The following is a 22145-nucleotide window of genomic DNA, read 5'->3' on the forward strand; positions in this document are numbered from 1 at the left end:
CATAAAACCGCAGGTTTCACGCCAAGTTGGTTTTTTTTTACTAAACATTCATATGAGTCGGGTTGACATGTTTGCGGAGATGGTGGCTAATTTTAAAAATCTTTTCTAGTAGTATAACTATAACATCTCCCGCATCTTATTTTTGGCAAGGTTCTAAACAGCTCGTCATGGCTCCGCCACGGTGCGTCACCTCCAAGGCTTACACCTGCCACCAAGCTTTATCAAAACACCGCATTAACTCATATATATGTATAAAGATGAATAATAGTTGAAAATACATATAAAAATATTAATTATATAGAAAATTATCGTCTTAACTCACGCCTTATAAACGTCGTGACTCGCCAAGGCTCAAAAAAGTTTGAGGATTGACATTGTTACCAATCACCTCTTACGTTATTTAAAACCTTGATTTTTTGAAATAACTTTAGATAAAAATGTGTAAAATGTAAACATAAGATTAATTGGAAATTATTTGGGTCGTTTCGACCCGCCAACAGAAACCAACAAAAATCGACATCTCTATCGGATTTGAATGGAACAGGCCCGCAAAAACCCGTGTCCTCTCCTCTTTATCCAAAATCAATCAACAAAACAAATTCCATGCCTGTTGTTTTCCACACGCAACACGCTATAAATCCATTCATCCATCAACTCTTTCTACAAACAAAGACTCAAATCTGAAATATTTCATCTATTCATAGCAATCTCACCATGTCTAGAAGCACGATCTTAACATTATCCATCGTGTTTTTTGTGTTGTTCATCTCAAATTTCGTGGCCAACGGAATTCCAGGAGGGAGGAAGAAGGTAGAAAACGTGAAGACGAACAAAGAGGTTCAGGAACTCGGGAGGTATTCAGTGGAGGAGTACAATCGGTTGGAAGGAAGCCAGAAAGGTGGCGTCGGATCTCTGAAGTTTTCACAGGTGGTGGAGGCGGAGACGCAGGTAGTTTCAGGGATCAAGTACTACTTGAAAATCGTAGCCTTCTCCAAGTCTGGTGTTTCGAAGGTGTTCGATGCGGAGGTGGTGGTTAAAGCGTGGATGCATTCGAAGGAGTTGCTCAATTTCAAACCGTCTCCGGCGAACAAGTAAACTTGAGCCTTTTTTCTTCGGAATTGTTGAGATCTGTTGAGTGATCATGCTTTCTTGTAAGTTGTAACTCGGTTTTATGAATAAAATCTATGGATCTTTTTAAATAATTTGAAATTCACAGTCGATGTGAAGATTGGGGCTTTTAATCTTCAAACCCCATCTTCAAGTTACGCATTGTTACCCAAGCAACCATAGCCAGTCGACTTTTTTTTTTTTTTTTTTTTTTTTTTTTTTTAACTTTACCAAAATTTTGAGAACCTGAAACTGATAATAACACACGTTCAACTCGCAATAGCAACGATAGGGCTTTACGATAAAATTAAGAGCACTATTCTTGGTATGCTAAATAAGTACTTTTTTATGTTTGTCAAATGGATCGAGTCGGTTTGGCTAAATTAGTAATTTAACCTTTATAAATCAACTATTTTATATATATATATATATATATATATATATATATATATATATATATATATATATATATATATATATATATATGAGTATTCAATTGAAAAAAAAAAGATTGAGAATTTAAGAATCATTTTAAGCCACTCATTTATTTTTGCCGCAAAGGCCTCCGTCGTACCAGCATAAATGAGAAAGGAATAGACATATGTTTTCCAACAAAACATGTTTCCTTAAACTATGTTAATCATTACCTTAATATATAATAGACATCCATATTGATATAGTTTTAAGATAAAATAAAAAATTTGTTTTTTTTTATATTTTCAGCTATCGTTATTCATAAGTGAATAAAAATGAATCAGGTTTTTACTATAATACATTCGTTATTCAGTTATGAATCAAAACTATGATTAATTTTTTTTTTACAATTTAAGTATCATTTATATAAATATAACATATAATAAACATAGTGTATTCATATTTAAATATTAGACGATGCATTCACTTATAAATATTACATAGTATATTCACTTGTGAATATTAGATGGTATATTCACTTATGAATATTAGATAATATTTTCATATCTGAATATTACATAGTATTACATTGTATATCACATATGAATATTACATAGTATATTCATTTGTAAATATTAGATGATATTCATTTATGAATATTACACAGTATATTCACATATAAATATTACAAGGTATTTTCACAAATATATATAATTTTTAAATGTTATTCACATATGAATAACATACAGACTTGCATATTTGTTTTTTTGTTTTAATAATCATATACTGAGAAAACATATTCATATATGAATATAACGTGATAATTTAGTTTATGCATTTCATCAAACAGTTGGAGTGCATACAATTTAACTTTTTTTAAAATATTAAAAACATGATATTTTGACTATTTAAATCTTACAAAAGAGTAGATTGATAGAGAATTATATAAAAAATTTAAAAAGAACGATTTTATCTTTTTCTAACCTCAATTTTGAAGTTTTATTTGATAATCGATGTTGAATGAATGATATGAAGTGAATTTTTGTTGATTATCGATGATGTTGATCTAATAACGTTGGGAGTATAATTAATCATAGATGTTGAAGATCTGATCGTATTCAAGCACAATTGAAGGTTGAATTAAAAGAACCAAAAACGATTTTTTGTTGTTAACTGTTGAATCGTGTTGATTATCGACAAAGATCGATGATTGATTAGCACTGGATGATGTTGATGATAGTTTAATTGAAGAAATCTGGATGATTGTTGAAAGTTGGAGAAAAAATTTGGATGATGAACGATGAATGGATTTGAACTGTAATCTAAATCTCTACAGATACATATTTGAGATTGAAGGTTGTTATCATATTTAAAAGTTTGTCACCGTGTCTTTTTATGCTTAGATAAAATGAGTGGCTGAGAATGATTCCCCTATTCTCAACGTTTTTTATTTTCTCAATTGAACCCACCTCTATATATATATATGGAGTGGTTCAAATAAGAACCACAAAAGATTAAGAACCGTAAGAACCTCATTTTATAAGTAAACACAATACTTATTAAACATGTTAAAATCCGAATTTTTTTGTATTTTGGTACGAAAAAAGCAAAATTGTAATTTTTGCAGTCTAATATTTTAATTTATACATCAATTCATATTTTAATACAAAAATTATACAAAATACAACATTTGATACAATCCATTTATAGCTTAGTATAAAAAATTCACAATTTAATGCAATCATAATATCACTAATTCACTAATTTAGGAAACACAAACCCAAACTCTACCACCACCACCAACTACCACATATCAGCATCATCCATATGTCAACGTCGTAACCATCATTCATTTCAAACCAAATATGTATATAAAATCATACATTGTTAACTTAAGAATATATTCATAGTTTAATAAACATATTAATTCACTAATTTAGAGTTTGATGCAACAATTATAAAAACTAATACATTCTTACATATTTACTTCACAAAAAATACTCACAAGAAAATTAATACAAATATTTATATTTTAACATAAAATTCATAGAAAAAATCACAATTTAATACAATCAATTCACAGCTTAATACAGTCAATACACAAAATTAACAACTTAAAATATTAAATTCACAGTTTAATACACAAAAACCATGTATTCACATCCATATTCTGTACTTAGTAGGTGTATTTATACCTTCAGATATGTGGGCTAGTTTTTCTTTCAAATTTTAATTTATATAATATTCACAATTTAAATTTTACATGTTATTCAAAATCAGAGAAAATAAAATCTATATATAATGCTTCTTTCATCTTATATTTTAGAAGCAAAAATAAAACCCATAAAAAATTAACAGCTTAATATACTCATTTCACAACTTAATACATTTAATTCACAATTTAATACATAAATTCACGGTTTAATAAAAGATATTTACAGGTTAAAAGTTACATCTGATGATGTTTGGAGCTTGGAGGTTATATTAGATTATAGTTCACACACTCATCACAATTCACAATTCACAACTTAAAAAGCCTAAATTCACATTATTTGAGAAAACACTGTGACAACCCGAAATTTCCATTCTGAACAAACCATTTGAAGCCAATAGAAGTAGAACAGTTACAGTGAAAACTCAGATTTCGAGTATAAGTTTGACAGTTTTCAGGATTTTACACTTAAGGAGATATTAGGAGAGTGGATGCACTAGGGTTTTGTGCAACACTGTTATTCCAATACTCTAGGACATTAGAATTTGTTTCAGGAATAAAAATATTTTCTGCCAAAAATATCTCAGGACTATAAATAGAATTCTGAACCAAATTGGTTCATTAGTTGAATTCCATTTAGGGAAAAGTCAATATTCTCTCTCACGGATCTTCGGGTTTTTATCCCAAATTGTGAGTAACTCTTTCTAGTAGTGTTAGAAAGCTTTAAATGTGTTCATAACATAGATTACGTAGCTAAATCATTCGATTTAGGAGTTTACTCCCCAAGGTGTTCTTGGGCGGTAAACTCCCGAAACCAAGCCTAGATTGTCCCCCGTGATATACTACTACCTTGGACTTGTATAGGAGTGTATTAGGGACATGAAATCAACCAAGAATCACCCAAGTTTGGGAGTTCACGGCCCAAGAGTATCTTAGGCCGTAAACTCCAAAAAGCATGCTCAAATGGTGCTTTTAAGGCACCTAAGGCTTAGACTTGATTTTAGACATGTACCCTAAAGTGTTTAAAGCCTAGAAAACATAAGGAATCACAAGTATTAAGGAGTTTACGGCCAAGACAAGTTCTTGGGCCGTAAACCCCTACAAAGGGGTCAAATGACACCCTAACTCCTTCCTTATGCCTAAAACCCAACATAGATCATAACCTTGAAATGTTTGAGACTTGAAAACACCATAAACACCCTCCCAAGGGAGTTTATGGCCGTAAACTCCTTAAAGGAGTTAATAGGAAGCCCAGACACTTGATTTAGCCTTGAAACAATTCACCACTAGAGTTGTAGTAATTCTAAGCTTCATTTAGTGACCCTAAGGAGAGTTTACGGCCAGGAGTTTACTCCCCTGGGCCGTAAACTCCAAAACATATGGTCATTAGACCTTAAACTCCCATTAGAGGCCTTACACTCCTTTGTTGCAACCCATTAGCCTCCTAGCACTTGACCAAAAGTGTTTTCCTCGCGTTTAAATGTTTATACTTGTATAATTAGTGTTTTAATCACTAATTATTTATATACATATGTCTTCATATGTAATTAGGATCATTGTGTGTGTCTAAAGTCTTCACTTGACACCAAGCACTTGCCCGATCCTTCCTTATGATAACAGTCCGTTCAATTCCAGTCACTTACTACAGGTGAGTTCATACCCCTTAAATAATGTTTTAAACTATTTTTAAATGTTTTATGGGGGGGATACAAGTAGAATTATGCTAGTTATTATATCAATCACATGTGATTAATAAGTAGAATTACGCTAGTTATTATATCAATCACATGTGATTAATATGCAACATTCAAATGATTTACTACACATTAGCCGTTTTACCAAACAGTTTCCTTCAAATGATTTTTATAAACATTTTATATGTTTTAAACTCTTTATTACACTGTACATTTTAAACTTATTTACAATTGTGTTTCAAACAAATGTTTCCTTATACTTAAACTGTTTTATCAAACCTATGCCTTCAAACTGTTTTATAGGTTGACATCAAGTCGATCTGTTCTGAAGATAATAATTATGTTCAAATGTTTTACAAAACTTATTTATGCTTTTATATTATAAATTGCATGCCTCTATATGTATAGTTATATAAGAAATGTTTAAAAGACTTAGGAAGGCTATCCACCCTATTTCCTTTTCGCGCTTGAGATGTGGTCTGGTGAGATATCGGGTACTCGTCCGAAGGTCGTTTAAATATTAGTTATATATCATGTGTACATATATAGTCATAAAAGGTCCTTCCAGTTCGTCCCATGCCCTTGGGTAGCAAGGGTATACATCCATGTCCATACGTACCAGTTAGATTACTAGTAAACTACCATATGGGTAGTTTAGGAAGATACTAGAACTATTACTAGAACGCGATATCATACTATGAGTCAGTTCATTCATGAGTCAATACTTACTACTAGATGAACATATACAACTATACTAGAAAGAGAACATATACAACGATACTAGAACAATTACATTACTATACTTGCTAGATGGAGAAAGAACACACATTACAGCTAGCACACGTAGAACATTTCCGTACATTACACTTACATTAATATGTTAATAAAATTGTGATCCACTGTATCGGAGCATGCCTTAAATGTCATGGCCCGAGTGGTAGCCAGAGTCTCTTGAAGGGAGAGCGTGAGTTTGCGTATAGATCTATACTGGATTGACTATCATACACCTTGCTGCTAGCTACAGCCGGACCTGCAGGTCTGCGGGTGCCAAACGTCATTCCGTTATTATGACCATTCTTATGTCGTTGTTACCAGTCAATAGTATGTTACAATTAATCACATGATGCCTTAATATAAATCCGGTTTAAGGTAAATAGTACAACAGTAGTTCTTATAGCGCGACGTTTTGGTACTACATTAATTTTCCCTATACACATATTTAGTGATCTTTTCACTTAAACTATAAATGTAAAAACTATATTTTGTTAATAATAGTTACACTTGGGAAAATTACACACTTTTACATGACACAAACATTTAGAACAGTTAAGTCTTGGTAGAAGACTACATTGAGAACAGTTAGGTCTTGGTAGAAGACACCCTTATATAATAGTAGGAATCATAGGGATTTCTAGAGTTTTTCAAACGTTTACAGTTGTTTCACAAACATTTCCATACTTACAGTTTACAAATTTACAAATTCTTACATTTACAGTTCATATACATTTTCCAAACTTACAAATTCTTACATACAAATTGAGACACTAAAATACTTATGATCTCACCAGCTTCAAAGTTGATACTCGCTTTCAAAATTACTTGTATCCTCAGGTCATCATAGACAGGTACCGATGCAAGGAGAAGGGAAGATGGAGCTTGTTCAAGACTCATCTTTCATTTTGATTTATGCTTTAGTGTTTATCAAAATTTGACAGAACACTTGTACAATAATTATATTATTAATGCAATGGATGATGTTGTTGCTTGTTTACTACTTTTCATTGTTGTGATACTGTACATGACGTCCTCCGCCCCATAACATTTCCGCCGTTCTTGGTTTTGGGGTGTGACAGATTGGTATCAGAGCATTGTTTATACTTTAAATAATAAAATATTTAATTAAGTATACGTGCTGCATTCATACTAAAATCAGTGTCACTAGGATAGTACAAAAGAATTATGATTGTTGGGCAACACAAGTGGGCTTAGAGACATATGGTCAAAACTGGGAAGATATAGCCTGATCACCTATATTATCCGAGGGTTGACTAGCATGTGCCTAAGTTTAATTGTGTGGTTGCAACAATGCTAAAATCTTACCAACCTTACCACAATGAGAACAATAGAACATAACATTAAACTTAAAATACTATAGGAGTATTTGGTGTTTCTATAAGTACTTTATACTTGAGAACTAAAACGGGATCTTCATTACTAAGTTGATAGTTGCTAAGTGGATACACTAAGGCTATATGTAATTAGGATGTTATAGACTTAGAATATGTGGAAATTTTACTTCACCCCTATTCTGTGTGAATACGGAGTTAAGGTCACTTATTCGAAGGTCTATCCTGTTTAGATTACAGATAACTGGTATGCACTTCACAAATAGCGATGTAACTGATGAAGATTTTCTAAATAATTATCTAGATAGTTCGTCTAATAATTATTTTCTTACCCCCAAATTCTCACATAGATAACATGGCTGGACTCCATCCCCACGGCAACCAGTATCTTCCGAACGAAGTCATAGCTGGTTGGTTTGGAGAAGAACCAGAGAATGATCATCCTATCCCCTTAAATGATCACCATGATGAAGACCTTTCGTATGATTCTAACTCTGAACCAGAGGTTGAGAACCTACCCCGAGCAGCTCCCTTCCAATTCCTAACCCTCGTCCGACTTTTCATGGCCTGACCCCTGAGTGGGTGGAATGCTTGGAAACAAGGAGCCAAGGACAAGATCAGCCCATGCCATTTAATAGCGACCGAAGCTTTGACGACCTGAACAATGGGGGCTCAGCATGCAGAATCTTGCCAATCTTGGTCCGCAGAGTGGCCCGAAATGAGATTCAAGGCAGGACAACCTTACATCAGATTACCGAAGTTGTCGCCGATGCGAGAATGCATACCCTCCGCACCATTCGTTTAGAAGATGCTCACGAGAGATCAGAGAGAAACCATGAAACCCTGCTGCAAACACTAGCTGAAACTCGAGCCGAAGTCATAGAGCTCCGAGTACACCAAAGGGTGTACGAAAGACACCTACTTGACGTGGAACGCCAACTGGCTGAACTGAGAGTTCACCAGAAGGATGACCGTCCCCAGTAGTAGATATTGTACTTTGTCTTCCTTGTTAAAAGGAATCGTTTTTCTGTCTTTGCCCAAAGTGGCATTTTCCTATGAAACTATCTAGTACTGTAAGTACTTTTAGTTAGGTCCTTATGCTGTCAGGAACTATCTTCTGTGGATATGATGTAAGACCTTTACAAGGTCATTTTCCCGAATCTTTACGTCGTGAATATCAAAGATATTGACAGCCGGCTAACTTCTGTGTCATTCTTCATTCAAGTACTCTTATCATTCTTTCATTAGAGTCTATCTGAAACATGCTTTAGTCAAGTCATTGAACTATAGCAAGTTAGATCTGGAGACAATTCCAAGTCTCTTTTAGTGGTTGGATCATGTTATTCGCCAACCATCGATACCTCGGCTTGAACGACAAACGTCTTGAGACCATTCTACAAACTTACTTCTACTCATTACTAGGACTGCATCATAGGGATGTAGGTCAAACCTTCGCGAACATACTTCCATTCTGTACTAGGACTGTATCATAGGGATGTAGGTCAAATTTTCGAAAACATACTTCTATTCTTTACATAACAGTCGAACTACACCTACGGTAGTAGATTTGAAGACGAAAATTATAGATCTGAAGAGAGAAATTATAGATCTGAAGCTGAAATTGTAGATCTGAAGAGGAAAAGCATAGATCTGAAGCTGAAATTGTAGTTTTGGAGCCAACCGGAACTTGTGGATCTGATGGCGGTGGTTCATCGGCGGTAGGAGGTGGTGGCGGTTCGCCGGCAATGGTAGTCAAGGGTAGTGGCTGGTGGCTAACTGGTGGTAATGTTTGTGTGTTCTTCAAGTTTGAGATGAGAGAGAAAATAAACATGTAAGAATGTATGTAGTGTGTGTAAATCTGATTATAAAATGAGGTTCTTACGGTTCTTAATTTTTAATGGTTCTCATTTGAACCTTTACCTATATATATATATATATATATATATATATATATATATATATATATATATATATATATATATATATATAAACTTAGGTTCAAATGTTTTTAGCAACTATTGTGTGCCTAAATGCACCAATGAGAATTCAAGAAATAATAAATCATTAAATAAATCATTAAAAGGTATTTTGGACCTTTTGTACTTTTAATTAAGGAAATCATTTAATTGAAATATTGCAATTAAGGAAATAAAGTAAATATATTTGACCTAGCTCGTATCAAGCACCACCGCCGTACATATAAACTTTTTTTTATTCCTTTTTCATAATCGATCGACCATGAAGACTCAATTTGAGTCATGTTCCTTTTTCTTTGTGTTTCACTACTATGAAAAAGAAGGAATTGCATAGACTTGTGAAAGCGATTATTGAAGATTCATCATCGGAGGATGAAAATGGATTTGGATGTATTGAAAGAGCGAATCAGACTTTGCAAGCTTTGAAGGAATTGAAAGAAGGAGGAGGGAAACAACGACCGTCTTCGATTAAAAGGCTCAAAGATAACAATCGTAACAACAATGAAAGTTCGACGTCGGTTTGGGCTTGTTGTCCACAGGAATTTCGTTGCCCTCTGTCTAAAGAACTCATGAGAGATCTTGTTATCCTCTCTACTGGTTAGGTAGTTCTATTCAATTTCTCTATTCCATTGGTTTCGTGTGTGTTGTTATTTTCACCTTTTTTGTGAATATGTCGACGAGTTCTTGTCGTGGACGTGTTAGATTAGTGTCTAATTTACGATAATATTCTTATTTCACTGAAATCTGACTAAATTTCATGGTGAAATCCATTAATTATTTGAAATCGAGTTCTTCGCAAAAATTAATTTGTTGAAGTCGATTTTATTGCTTCTCTTCTCATCTGTGAAATCCATTGATTATTTGAAATCGATTTTTTTAAGTAATACTTTCTAATTGATTTGGAATATGAATTTGTAGGATACAAATTTGCTGCAATCATTTATCTGTATAAATGTGTGTTTATGTTATATGAAATGTTTGACTAATGACTAACAACTGATAGAATCTGTGATGATACAGTGTGTGCCTAAAAGGTGTTCGATGAAATGTCGATTAGAAGTATGGTGTTTCATTATACAATCTATATATGGGTAACAACATACGTCGTCTTCCTTATTTCTCCTCCATCGTCTCCCACCTAGTAGCCAGATGTTTATCATCTCGCTACCATAACCCTCCAGTCGGACCAACAAGTATTTTTGTTTAACTGGTAATGCATTCTAGCAGAATTACGAGTAATGCATGTTATTAGAATAACGATAGTACATTCTAACAGAATAACTAGTAATGCATGTTGTTAGAATAAATTACAATTGTTTGATGTCTACTGCATTCTAGCAGAATTACGAGTAATGCATGTTATTAGAATAACAATTGTATAAATGCATTCTGTTAGAATGTCTTTTGAGAATGTTTGTTAACAACAAGTACATTAGCTTCATTGGTAATACTAACGAATAATGCATCTTATTCTTTCAAAATGGCTTCGAAGAAGGAATTCAATATTGATCATACAAGAGAAAGATTTGGAATCGAGGTCAACAACAAGTATATTTTGCGAAGGATTACATTCTTACGGTAATATATCACATTTTCATCATAGTTTGAATCAAGTGCATTATTTGGATCATTAATGAAGATCATGTGTACTTGCTTAATAATTGTATATTTAAGAATGTTATTTCTTAATATTTTTATTCATTTTTGATGATATTTTATTAGAATCTGTATAACTATATTAAATTGTATAAGACTATTAGTTTGTAAGAATATGTATGATTTTGTATTCACGTTCGAATGTATATGAAGAATATATATATTGAATTATTAAATCAGGTTAATTATCAAAAATATATGCATTGGAAGTATATTCCGCAAGAATAAAATCGAAAATACCTTTACTAATTAATGTTTGACATTCTGACAGAATAAAATCGGATTTTTAAATTTGAATTATTTTAAAATATTCAGATTTTAAAAAATAAAGGAATTCATTATCCCTAAAAACCCGAAAATTTCCTTTTTTAATATAGGTTAATTGATTAAAATGCCCTAATGCTGAAATTTGTGTGATTATATGGTACATGTTACCCTATTGTGATATCATAGACCCTCAGATTATGATCTTTGATTCTATTCCATCCGGTGGTCCAGATTTGTGCATTTTGACACACAATAGTTAGTAAAAACAAAATAACCTAACCATATATATATATATATATATATATATATATATATATATATATATATATATAGAGAGAGAGAGAGAGAGAGAGAGAGAGAGAAAGAGAGAGGGAGAGAGGAAAGATCATTTGAGAACTCAAAGTTTCCCGAGAACCCGAGAACCAAACGAAGGCCGTTAGATCAAAATAATTGAAGGTTAGGATGATTTATGGCACTTTTGTAAATAACTAGGGAAAAAAAGGCGGGGCATCTTATTTCACATGAATTAGGGACATTTTAGAGATACCTAATGTCAAGCCCTTCCCCTTCCCCCGTTCTCTCTCTATCTCATCATCTCGCCTCTCTCCTACCTTCATCCCACCTCCAGCCATTAACACTCCCTAATGTCCAGCTCGTTGCTAAAAAATGGCGGATCAAGAGGAATGGAACCAAGTTCGAAGAAGAAAGAAATACGGGAGAGAGTTCGACATAAATGGGAAAGCTGTTACGTTCTACGTACAAAACTTCCCCTCAGATTAGAGTGAAGCGGCGCTATGGCGGATGTTCAGTCGATATGGGGCTGTTGTTGATGTGTATATTGCCAAGAAGCTGAACCGTTCAAACAAGATCTTTGGATTTGTTAGATTCCTAAGGATTCATGATCCTAAATCATTCGAGAAGAGGCTAAAAGAGATCATCATTGGAACACAGAAGATAGAAGTCAATGTGGCGAGATTTGAAAGAAAAGAACAGGTGTCTCGAAAGGAAAATCACCAAGCCCTGAGAAGCCAGCATGCAGTCCAAACATCACAACCACAACCGTTCGTCAAATCTTTTGCTGATGCTGTCAGGGGACCTTTGCCAATAGACACTATGGGAGCTGGGAAATCAAGTAAGGCGGATGAAGAAGCACATACAAGGAAAACTATAAAGCTGATATCCTTCCACGACTCGAAAGAAGCCATGGAAAATACTCTAGTGGGGGAAGTAGAAAGCTTTCAAGCTCTCATGAATGTGAAAGCTTTCCAGGAAGTGGAGGGATGCCCGACGATCCAACTAAGATATTTAGGAGGCCTGAAAATGCTTATTGAATTCGAAGATATAGCAGTAAAGGAAAAGTTTTTGAACGAAGGAAGGGAGATTTGGCAACCCTGGTTCAAATCGGTATCAGCCTGGGAAGAGGGTATAAACTTCAACGAAAGAATTGCATCCCTTATTATTCAAGGTGTGCCTCAACATGCATGGTGCGAAGAGGCATTTAGTATCATTGCAAGCAAGTGGGGATCTGTGGTCATCCCAGAAGAATGCAACACAAGTTCTCCTAATCTGGCTTTCAGAAGGGTCGGGATTCTTACATCCCACCCCGGAATCATCAGCTCCTCTATCAAAATCATGGTGGATGGAAAGCCATATCAAATAAATATCATGGAAGACATTTTCGAATCTCTCAAACTCAGTCCGGTGCTTGCGGCCAATGATTTCTACCAGAAAATGTCATGGTGGGATGAAGATAGCATTGGGGAAAATGGCAGCTTCAACAGTGATGCCCCTGCTCTCCACGAGGTCGGCGGAATGTCGCCGGTAGCATCTCCGGCGAAAGAGCAGCAGTCGCATGAGAAGGAATTCGAACAGGCACAAGCAAATATTCCAGGTTCGGGATCCAAGGCGTCTCCTCGTCTTCATAAAGATCCGGAAGTCACGCGTGAAAAAAGTTTGGCATCTGATGCAGGTAGCGCCCCGACTGGCGTGCTTTCCCCTTTGGGCCTAAATAGAATACGGGCTTTCCCTTCCCCTGTAATCAAAAAACATCGGCCCACCCATTCCTTGGACCTAAACAGGGCCCCGACTCGTTCTTTCCCATCCGTATCACTTGACCAAATCAGGCTCCATCCTCCTCCTTCGAAGTCTCGCCCCCATTCTCCCTCTTCTCCGTCAAGAATTCCCCCTTCCTACTCCCTCCCCAATGGCGACGATCAACAATTACAAGGAATCTCGAATAGGTCTCCTCAGTTGCCCCTCCAATCACCCTCACAGGCCTTATCAGCTGAGTCAAATGCAACTTCCTGGGAGGTCGCCAAAACAATCGCAGTGGGTGAATCTGTAGGTTTCCAGGTTAGTAGCCAAGCTGACCGACTCAAGCAGATGATCAAATCTCGTGGAGTGACAATCATCGATCAATGAACATTTTCTCCAATAATATTCGTGGAATCGGGTGTGAAATAAAGAGGAGTTGGCTCAGAGACTGCCGACTCAAGCATCACTCTTTTTTTGTTGGACTACAAGAAACGAAATCCACAGAGGTTAAGAATAAACTAGACAGACAAATTTGGGGCTCTCCAAACTTCCAGTGCGAGGTTATTGATCCGGTGGGTTTATCTGGTGGCATAGCTTCCATATGGGACCCCTCCCTCTTCCAGGTCTTCGAATCAATAAAAGGTATCGGCTTTCTTGCCATAAAGGGAATTTGGCTTAAGCTAAGAAAAAAGTGTTGTTTCGTAAATGTGTACGCCCCACAAGATCCTATGAGGAAGCGATCCCTGTGGAACAATTTAAGTGATCTCATCAATTCAGATCCAGACTCCTGTTGGTTTGTCTTTGGCGATTTCAATGTCGTTCGCCTGCCGGAAGAAAGACTCGGTTCCATATTCTGTCAAAATAGCGCCTTTTATTTCAATGAATTTATACACTCAGTAGGGCTAATGGAGATTAAAATGGGGGGTCGCAGATTTACGTATATGAACTCAGCAGGGGATAAGCATAGCAAGCTCGATAGGTTCCTTGTCTCTCTAAACGCTCTCGAGAATTGGCCAAACCTAAATGTTACAGCCATGCCTAGGGTGCACTCCGACCATTGTGCTATCTTGTTATCTGCTTCCCAACTTGACTTTGGCCCAACCCCATTCAAGCTCTATAACTCCTGGCTTAAAGACCCAAAATTCGAGGGTGTCGTAAGACGGGGATGGTGTATCAGCAACAATCCTAGTCATCTGTTGCTTCGATCTCCCCTCTCCATGGTTGCAGGAAAATTGCGGAATTTAAAGGAACACATTAAAGCTTGGAGAAAGGCCGTTTCTGTGAAAGCCAGAAAAGAGATGGAAGAGCTCACAAAGAGAATAAACGACATCGACCAATTGGCGGAGCAGGGCTTAATTAACAGAGATCTCCTTTTAAGCAGACAGTCCGCATACCAAAAAATTATGGAAATTGAATCCAGGCGCATCGAGGATTTAAAACAAAAATCTAGAACCACTTGGGCCCTAGAAGGTGACGAAAATAGTGCTTTCTTCCATGGCGTGATAAACAAGCACCAAAGATCTCAGAGGATTAATGGAATCAAGGAGAACGGATTCTGGATAAGTGACCCCGCTACAATAAAAGAGCTGGCCGTTAATCATTTTGCCAGGAGATTCGCTGAGCCTCTCAAGCAGCGTCCTAAATTCATCAGCCCTCAGTTTAAGAAATTACCTCTCCATGCGAGCTTGTTCTTAGAAGAGCCTATCTCCCTCGATGAAGTGAAATCAGCCATTTGGGCTTGTGGTTCAGACCGAGCTCCAGGCCCTGATGGTTTCACCTTTGCGTTCTTAAAACAATATTGGGAGGATGTTGGGATGGACCTATACCTCGCAGTGAAACATTTTGAAGCTTCGGGGCATTTCGAGAAAGGCTGCAACTCTTCCTTCATTACCCTTGTCCCTAAGATTCAAGACCCGATCACAATAAACGACTTCCGCCCAATTAGTTTAATTGGTTGCTTGTACAAAATAATCTCTAAGGTCCTAGCTGAAAGAATAAAAAAGGTAGTACACTTGGTGGTCAGCTCAACACAGTCGGCATTCATTAAAAACCGGAATATTCTCGATGGGCCCCTTATTTTGAACGAGGTTATAAGCTGGGTTAAGAGGAATAAAAGGAAAGCTTTCACTCTCAAAGTAGACTTTGAAAAAGCTTTCGACAGTCTCAGTTGGGAGTTCCTTGACTCAGTCATGCAGCAAATGGAGTTTGGGGGGAAATGGCGTTCATGGATTCGTGGCTGTCTACAGTCGGCTAGGGTCTCGGTGATTATAAACGGCTCAGCAACAGCAGAATTTGCCATGGAGCGAGGGCTTCGTCAGGGAGACCCACTATCTCCGTTTTTGTTCATCATTGCAGCAGAAGGTCTTCATGTCGCAATGGAATCGGCGAAAGATAAGGGCATTTTTTCAGGTATCCATCTCCCCCGACATGGCCCAGTAATCTCCCACCTCCAATATGCCGATGACGTGGTATTTATGGGCTCTTGGTCGCTGGAAAATCTAAAAAATCTGATTAGGATCCTTAGATGTTTTGAGTTGTCTTCAGGACTCAAGATAAATATGGCGAAAAGTAAATTGTTTGGTCTTGGTGTTCAAGATTCTGAACTGGAGCTGGTGGCTCGTTCTTTCAACTGCAAAATTGACACTTTTCCTTTCAACTATTTAGGGCTTCCAGTTGGTGCTTCAATGGCAAGGGTTGCCCAATGGAAACCTATCATTGAAAGATTTCAGTCAAAATTATCTAGATGGAAAGCTTCCACACTATCATTCGGGGGAAGACTGACCTTAATTAAAGCAGTCCTAAGCAGCCTGGGTACTTTCTTCTTCTCAATTTATAAGGCCCCGGCTAAGGTGATCGATAGCCTTGAAAGGATTCGGAAGAGGTTTTTCTGGGGTGGCTCAATGGAATCAAGGAAAATGATATGGATTGCTTGGGAAAAAACCCTCGCAGATAAGGAGAGAGGCGGATTGGGCATTGGCAGTTTGAGGGCGCAAAATCTCGCCCTGTTAGGAAAATGGTGGTGGCGGTTCAATTCTCATCCTAACAGTACATGGGCCTTGGTGATAAAAGCCATCCATGGTCCTGATGGTGGTCTTTCTCGTCCGTTGGCGGCAAAAAGGAGAAGTGGTTGCTGGGGATCAATAGCCTGCCTCCCTTTATCTTTAGAAAAAATTCAGGTTCCATTCTTGAATCTTTACCAGCAAGTTCAAAATATTGACGGCTCAAGCAAACAGATTTGGTCTCTTGAACCTTCGGGGGTATATACGGTATCTTCTATGCGCTCTCTCATTGACAACCAGGTCCTCCCTCACAGTGGCAATGTTTGGAAGTGGAATCCTTTGGTCCCGGGTAAGGTAAACATCCTAGCTTGGCGAACCTGCCACGGGAAGCTTCCATGTATGTCGAACCTTTTCAACCTTGGCATTAGTTCCTCACATGGATGTAAGATGTGTCAAGTATCTCCTGAATCAGAAGATCACATCTTTGTGGGTTGTCCTATCTCAAGGGAAGTTTGGTCGAATGTGTGTAGATGGTGGCAAGCTCTAGACCCCTACCCTAGCTCCTGTCGGGAGTTGCTGGAGTGTAAAAATCGTCTTAATGGAACCAAGAGTCTGCAGGAGTTCCACGAAGCCATAGTGCTAGTCTTCATGTGGGTAATTTGGAGATTCAGAAACAGCAAGGCACATGCCGTAAACTCAAATACAATCTCAAGCTCAATCTCAAGAACGAAGCTGGCGTTTGAGGTACAAGCCTACTCTCACCTATGGATCAATGCAAGGAAAAGGAGAGGGCAAAAGCTAAGATGGATCGAGTGGTGCTGCGACCCAATTCTAGAATGTTGTCTTAGGTCGTGAATTTGTTGTCTGTTCGTATGTTTATTGCTGTTTTTTTTATGTTTTTTTTATGTTTTTCCTGGTTGTACCTCCTAGCCCTGGCTAGTTTTTCTAATTTAAGCCTGCCCGTTCAAAAAAAAAAAATGTCCAGGTCGTTGATGATGAATCGAAGAAACAGCCCGACAATGTGATTTGGATCGATATATCGATTATATTCCCTTCATGTCGTCTCAATCGTCTAATCCCTGAAGAATTGAAGAAGAAGCTTCAAAAAATTTCTCCATCGTCTTATCGCAATGCTTTCGTCATTATCGCTATTTTGTTTTTGTTATCGTATAACCCCCCCTCGAATTATCTCGTTTGCGATTCAACAGATCCTTTAGCTTTTTGTCATTGCAACTCCTGATTATCATTGTATATTGTTACTCGGATCTTCGACGAAATATGGAGGAATCATCAGAAAACAAATCGAACATATCACCCGATTTGTCTTCATCCGTGGCTGATTTCGGTGTATTGGAGAAAGTCAAGCCATTTGCTGGTGATTCTGCTGTTGAATGGGTCGAATACGCTGTTCAACAAGCGGTGATTACACAAAAAACCATAGCGGAAACCCTAGAATTGACAATATCTCTCACCAAATCGCCAATCTTAAAGAATCCACTAATTAATCTTTGGACCTTAGTTTTATCATCTTCTTCAAAATTAGTTCCACTTCGATGAACTTCATTTTCTAGAGAGGCCACAGTGACAAGTGATAAATTAAGATTATCATTCTCGGTTGATTGTATTGGAGTAATAATAGCATGATTCACATTACTCCCTGAAAGAACATTTTCTTCTTCCAAAGGACGTGTGTTTATGAAGGATTAAAACCCGAGGGTAGAGAATAGTCCAATGAAAAGCATGTGTTAATAGTCATAGGGAATACCAAATCATTACAATTCACGTGATTTTTGGAAATGTCCCATGCTGGATGCTCCACTTTGACAATACTAGGAACAACATTATTGGAAACATCAAGATTTTAAGAGTGCAAGGATTTTATATTGTTGACTATAGCATGAGGAGGAACACTGGGAATAACAGGAAACAACAGTTTGTTGATATTTTTATTGTTTGGTTTGCGTTCTTCTGGCTCTTTTTTCATGAATTGTATGAGGTAAACTTCTTAAGTTAGTTAAACTTTTATTGCCTAAGTTTTCAGATGCGCTTCCAGATACCTGTTCTTGCTTACAAACTTTAGAATTTCTACATTGTTTATATTTTACCCCTACATGTCAACAGAGGGTGTTTGCTTTGCTGTTGCACATCCGTTTGCTTACAGTGGATTGATTGTTGGTTCAGGGGTTCTGGCTGTCAAAAGTGAGTCTCTTGAACTATTTTAATTGTTCAACTTGAGATTTGGTATGATTAGTACTCCTGATATATTCCAACAAGAAATGAAAAACTTTGGACGTAAAGTCAAAATGAGAAATTTATAAATTAAAAAATTGCTAAATCAGGTTGTTGGTTCTAAAACTTGCTTCAGGACATTTCTGACCTTGTTAATTTACCATTTGATCACACATGTACAAGTAGCCTTGGATTTGACTGATTCAGTATTGGTTCTAGTTTGGGCACTTTTATCACTTCAGTAGTGAATTAAGGTAAAACTGTAAAATTGATGTAGAAACTAAGCAGAACAGTATAGTCGTAAGTTCTACAAACTTATTGAAAACTATATGATAACCCCCTCTTATGTTCTTACATGTCTGTATCTTTCATGATTTTACTAATGAGAGCATGTGCATACTACCCGAAATATGGTTTTGAAGCATTTGGCATTTTTCCGATGCTTAAAAAACAGAGGTTTTTTCATCTTGTTTTAGTTCTAATCCGATTACACTTTCTTATTTATGAATTTTGTATTCACTCATAAACCTCATCTCGCTTATAGAGTATCTCCAGAAGACTATGGAACAATGGGTTTGAGATATGGCTCATCAAGGTTATCATTTGGAACCATACTTTTGCCATATTCATGTATGTTACATGCATTAAAAGAATAAAAAATAAATATATATATTTCTTTGAGTTAAAAAAAAACTATTTCTTGAATGTAGTGGGAGATGATGTCCCGAAATCTGCATGGCTGGTGAGCAAGATAGGGAGATTAACTGTTGGGGTGCAATATGATCCTCAATGTTCAAAACTCCCTGGAGACAAGTACGATTGATTCCTTTTTTTATTAAAAAGTTTATGAAGTTGGTGTTTCAAATTCTAAAGTTTTGGTTACTTGTGTCGTGCCATAGGTTTTCCACACCAAAACCAGATTTCCAATTCTTACCGGTGGAGGACTCATATGAGTGTAAAAAAAACTTTTTAATAAAAAAAATTATTGTCTTTTTTATGTAAAATTTTTAAATTGACTCAATTTGTTCTTTTTTTTCTTCCATTGTATTGTCATTATTATTATTATTATTATTATCAAACTCTTCATCTTCATCAACAGTTTCAATAACGTTTAACTCTTCTTAATCATTCATAGATTTAGACACCACCATTTGAGTTGAAGCTTGCAATTTAGCAGCAACATTTCCCAAACCAGGTCCTGTACCCGTGTTCTTATTTTCTTGGCAATTCCTAACTCAAGAACATAAGACATGCAAGTAGCTGCTACTGATAAAAGGTTAGATTTCTTTCTTCATATGAATTCTTATTTTCAAATGTCTTATTTTCAAATTGATCAAATGTGAAAATTCTTAATTTCAAATTGATAATATTTGAAAATAACAACAAATGTTTTATTTTCAAATTCTTATTCAAATGTTTATTTATAGTTTTATAATACAAGGTTAATTCAATTATGGATATAATTTAACATTGGAAACAGTATATAAACAACAGTCTCAAGTTCTAGTTTTTTCATAAGTTTTATGCAATATTCAAGTCTATTTTGTAGTCACAAGTGAATCATATATAAATTACTTGTGAATCACATGTAATTCAGATATGAATCAAATGTAATTCATATGTAAATGACAAGTGAATTACATATGAATTACACGTGATTCATATGTAAATCACAAGTGAATCACATATTAATTACATGTGATTCACATGTAATTCAAATATGAATCACAAGTGAATCACATATGAATTACATGTGATTCACATGTAAATGGTTAATTTGAATTCTTTTTGTTCACAGCATAACAACTTTTAATCATTTGAATTACATGTGATTCACTTGTAAATAACATGTAAATCACATGTAATTCACATATGAATCACATGTAATTCACATGTAAATCACATATGAATTATTTGTGATTCACATGTAAATCACAAGTGAATTACATATGATTCACATGTAAATCAGATGCAATTTATATATGAATCACATGTAATTCACATGTGAATCACATACGAATTATATGTGATTCACATGTAAATCACATATGAATTGCATGTGATTCACATGTAAATCACATATAAATTACATTTGAATCGCATGTGATTCATATGTTAATCACCATGTATTTTTATGAGTGTTTTTGCATCAATCATTTTTTTTAATTTTCTTGTAGATTTCGAAGAAATTGTGGTGAATATTGACGAGATGAAAATGATAAATTGAAGAAAATAAGGAAATATTGACACGAACACATGAAAACGCTTTGAAATTTGTAGCATTTTTTATTTTTTATATTTTATTTTGTATTGAATAAAATACTTGTACTATTATGTTTATAGATTAATTAATAAAAATGAGATTTGTTGTGATTTACTTATGAATATTATAGTATAAGAAATCCATATATGCATTTGAAAAAATATGCATATATGCACCTAAAAATTTACTTTTTTTTAAAAAAAATGCAGTTTTTTTGAAAAAATTGTAGTTTTTTTAAAATGCAGTTTGTTTTAAAAAAAATATAACTTTCTTTAAAAATTTTGCAGTTTTTTTGAAAAAATGGCAGTTTTTTTTATAAAAATGCAGCTTTTTTTTTTGAAAGAAATACAACTTTACAAAAATTGTAGCTTTTTATAAAAAATTACCATTTTTATTTTAATTTTTTTTTCAAAAATTCATGTTTTATATAAAAAATTAAAAAAATCTGCATTTGAAAAAATTGTAGTTTTTTTTAAATGTAGTTTGTTTTAGAAAAATGTAACTTTCTTTAAAAAATTTGCAGTTTTTTTTTGAAAAAATGGCAGTTTTTTTATATAAAAATGCAGTTTTTTTTTGAAAAAAAATGCAGTTTTCTATAGAAAAATTATAGTTTTTTTTTTATAAAAAATTACCATTTTTTTAAATTTTTTTTCAAAAATTCATGTTTTCTATAAAAAATTAAAAAATTTGCATTTAAAAAAAACAAAAAATACTATATTTAAAAAAATCTAAAAATTTGATTGATAATGTAAATTTTTGGACATTTGTATTAATATATTAAATAACACAAAAAAACTAAACATTAAATGAGATTGGTAAGATGACAATCATGTCCTTAATGAATTATTTTTGATCCAACGCTCCACTTTTAGTTCTCGGGTTCTCGGGAAAATATGAGTTCTCATCCGATCTTACCCCTATATATATATATATATATATATATATATATATATATATATATATATATATATATATATATATATATATATATATATATATATATCGGATGAAGTTCAATAGAAAACCATAATCAACCAAGGAACCAACAACCATTCTTTTTTTTCAACTTTTTCAACTTATTTTTTATAAAAATAAAAAAACTACAAATACATAAATTTATAACTTTTTATCCTTTTTCCAATGATATCAAATTCGAAAAAAATCGTCA

General features: G+C 34.9%; 2 protein-coding genes across 5 annotated transcripts; both read left to right on the top strand.

Annotated features, from left to right (window-relative positions):
* Positions 1-714: 714 nt before the first annotated feature.
* On the top strand, positions 715-1095 carry LOC145059977 (cysteine proteinase inhibitor B-like). The gene has a single exon (XM_079007726.1). It carries the CDS (start codon positions 715-717, stop codon positions 1093-1095), a length of 381 nt encoding a protein of 126 aa, XP_078863852.1.
* A 16384-nt stretch (positions 1096-17479) lies between these two features.
* On the top strand, positions 17480-21091 carry LOC145059463 (uncharacterized). Of its 4 annotated transcripts, XM_079007311.1 has the most exons (7): positions 17480-18481; positions 18607-18684; positions 19259-19344; positions 19425-19527; positions 19614-19669; positions 19850-19990; positions 20892-21091. In XM_079007311.1, exons 1-6 carry the CDS (start codon positions 18468-18470, stop codon positions 19867-19869), a joined length of 357 nt encoding a protein of 118 aa, XP_078863437.1. In that variant the 5' UTR covers positions 17480-18467; the 3' UTR covers positions 19870-19990; positions 20892-21091. The 4 variants fall into 4 exon arrangements, 2 of the variants coding, with proteins under 2 accessions (XP_078863437.1, XP_078863438.1); XR_013686785.1 differs by lacking the exon at positions 19614-19669 and having other exon boundaries at positions 19259-19309; XR_013686786.1 differs by lacking the exons at positions 17480-18481; positions 18607-18684; positions 19614-19669 and adding an exon at positions 18699-19170 and having other exon boundaries at positions 19259-19309.
* Positions 21092-22145: the final 1054 nt, after the last annotated feature.

This window comes from Lactuca serriola, chromosome 6 (genome assembly GCF_051521515.1).
Source record: "Lactuca serriola cultivar US96UC23 chromosome 6, Lser_US96UC23_V15, whole genome shotgun sequence".
In the NCBI taxonomy this organism is placed as follows: Eukaryota; Viridiplantae; Streptophyta; class Magnoliopsida; order Asterales; family Asteraceae; genus Lactuca; species Lactuca serriola.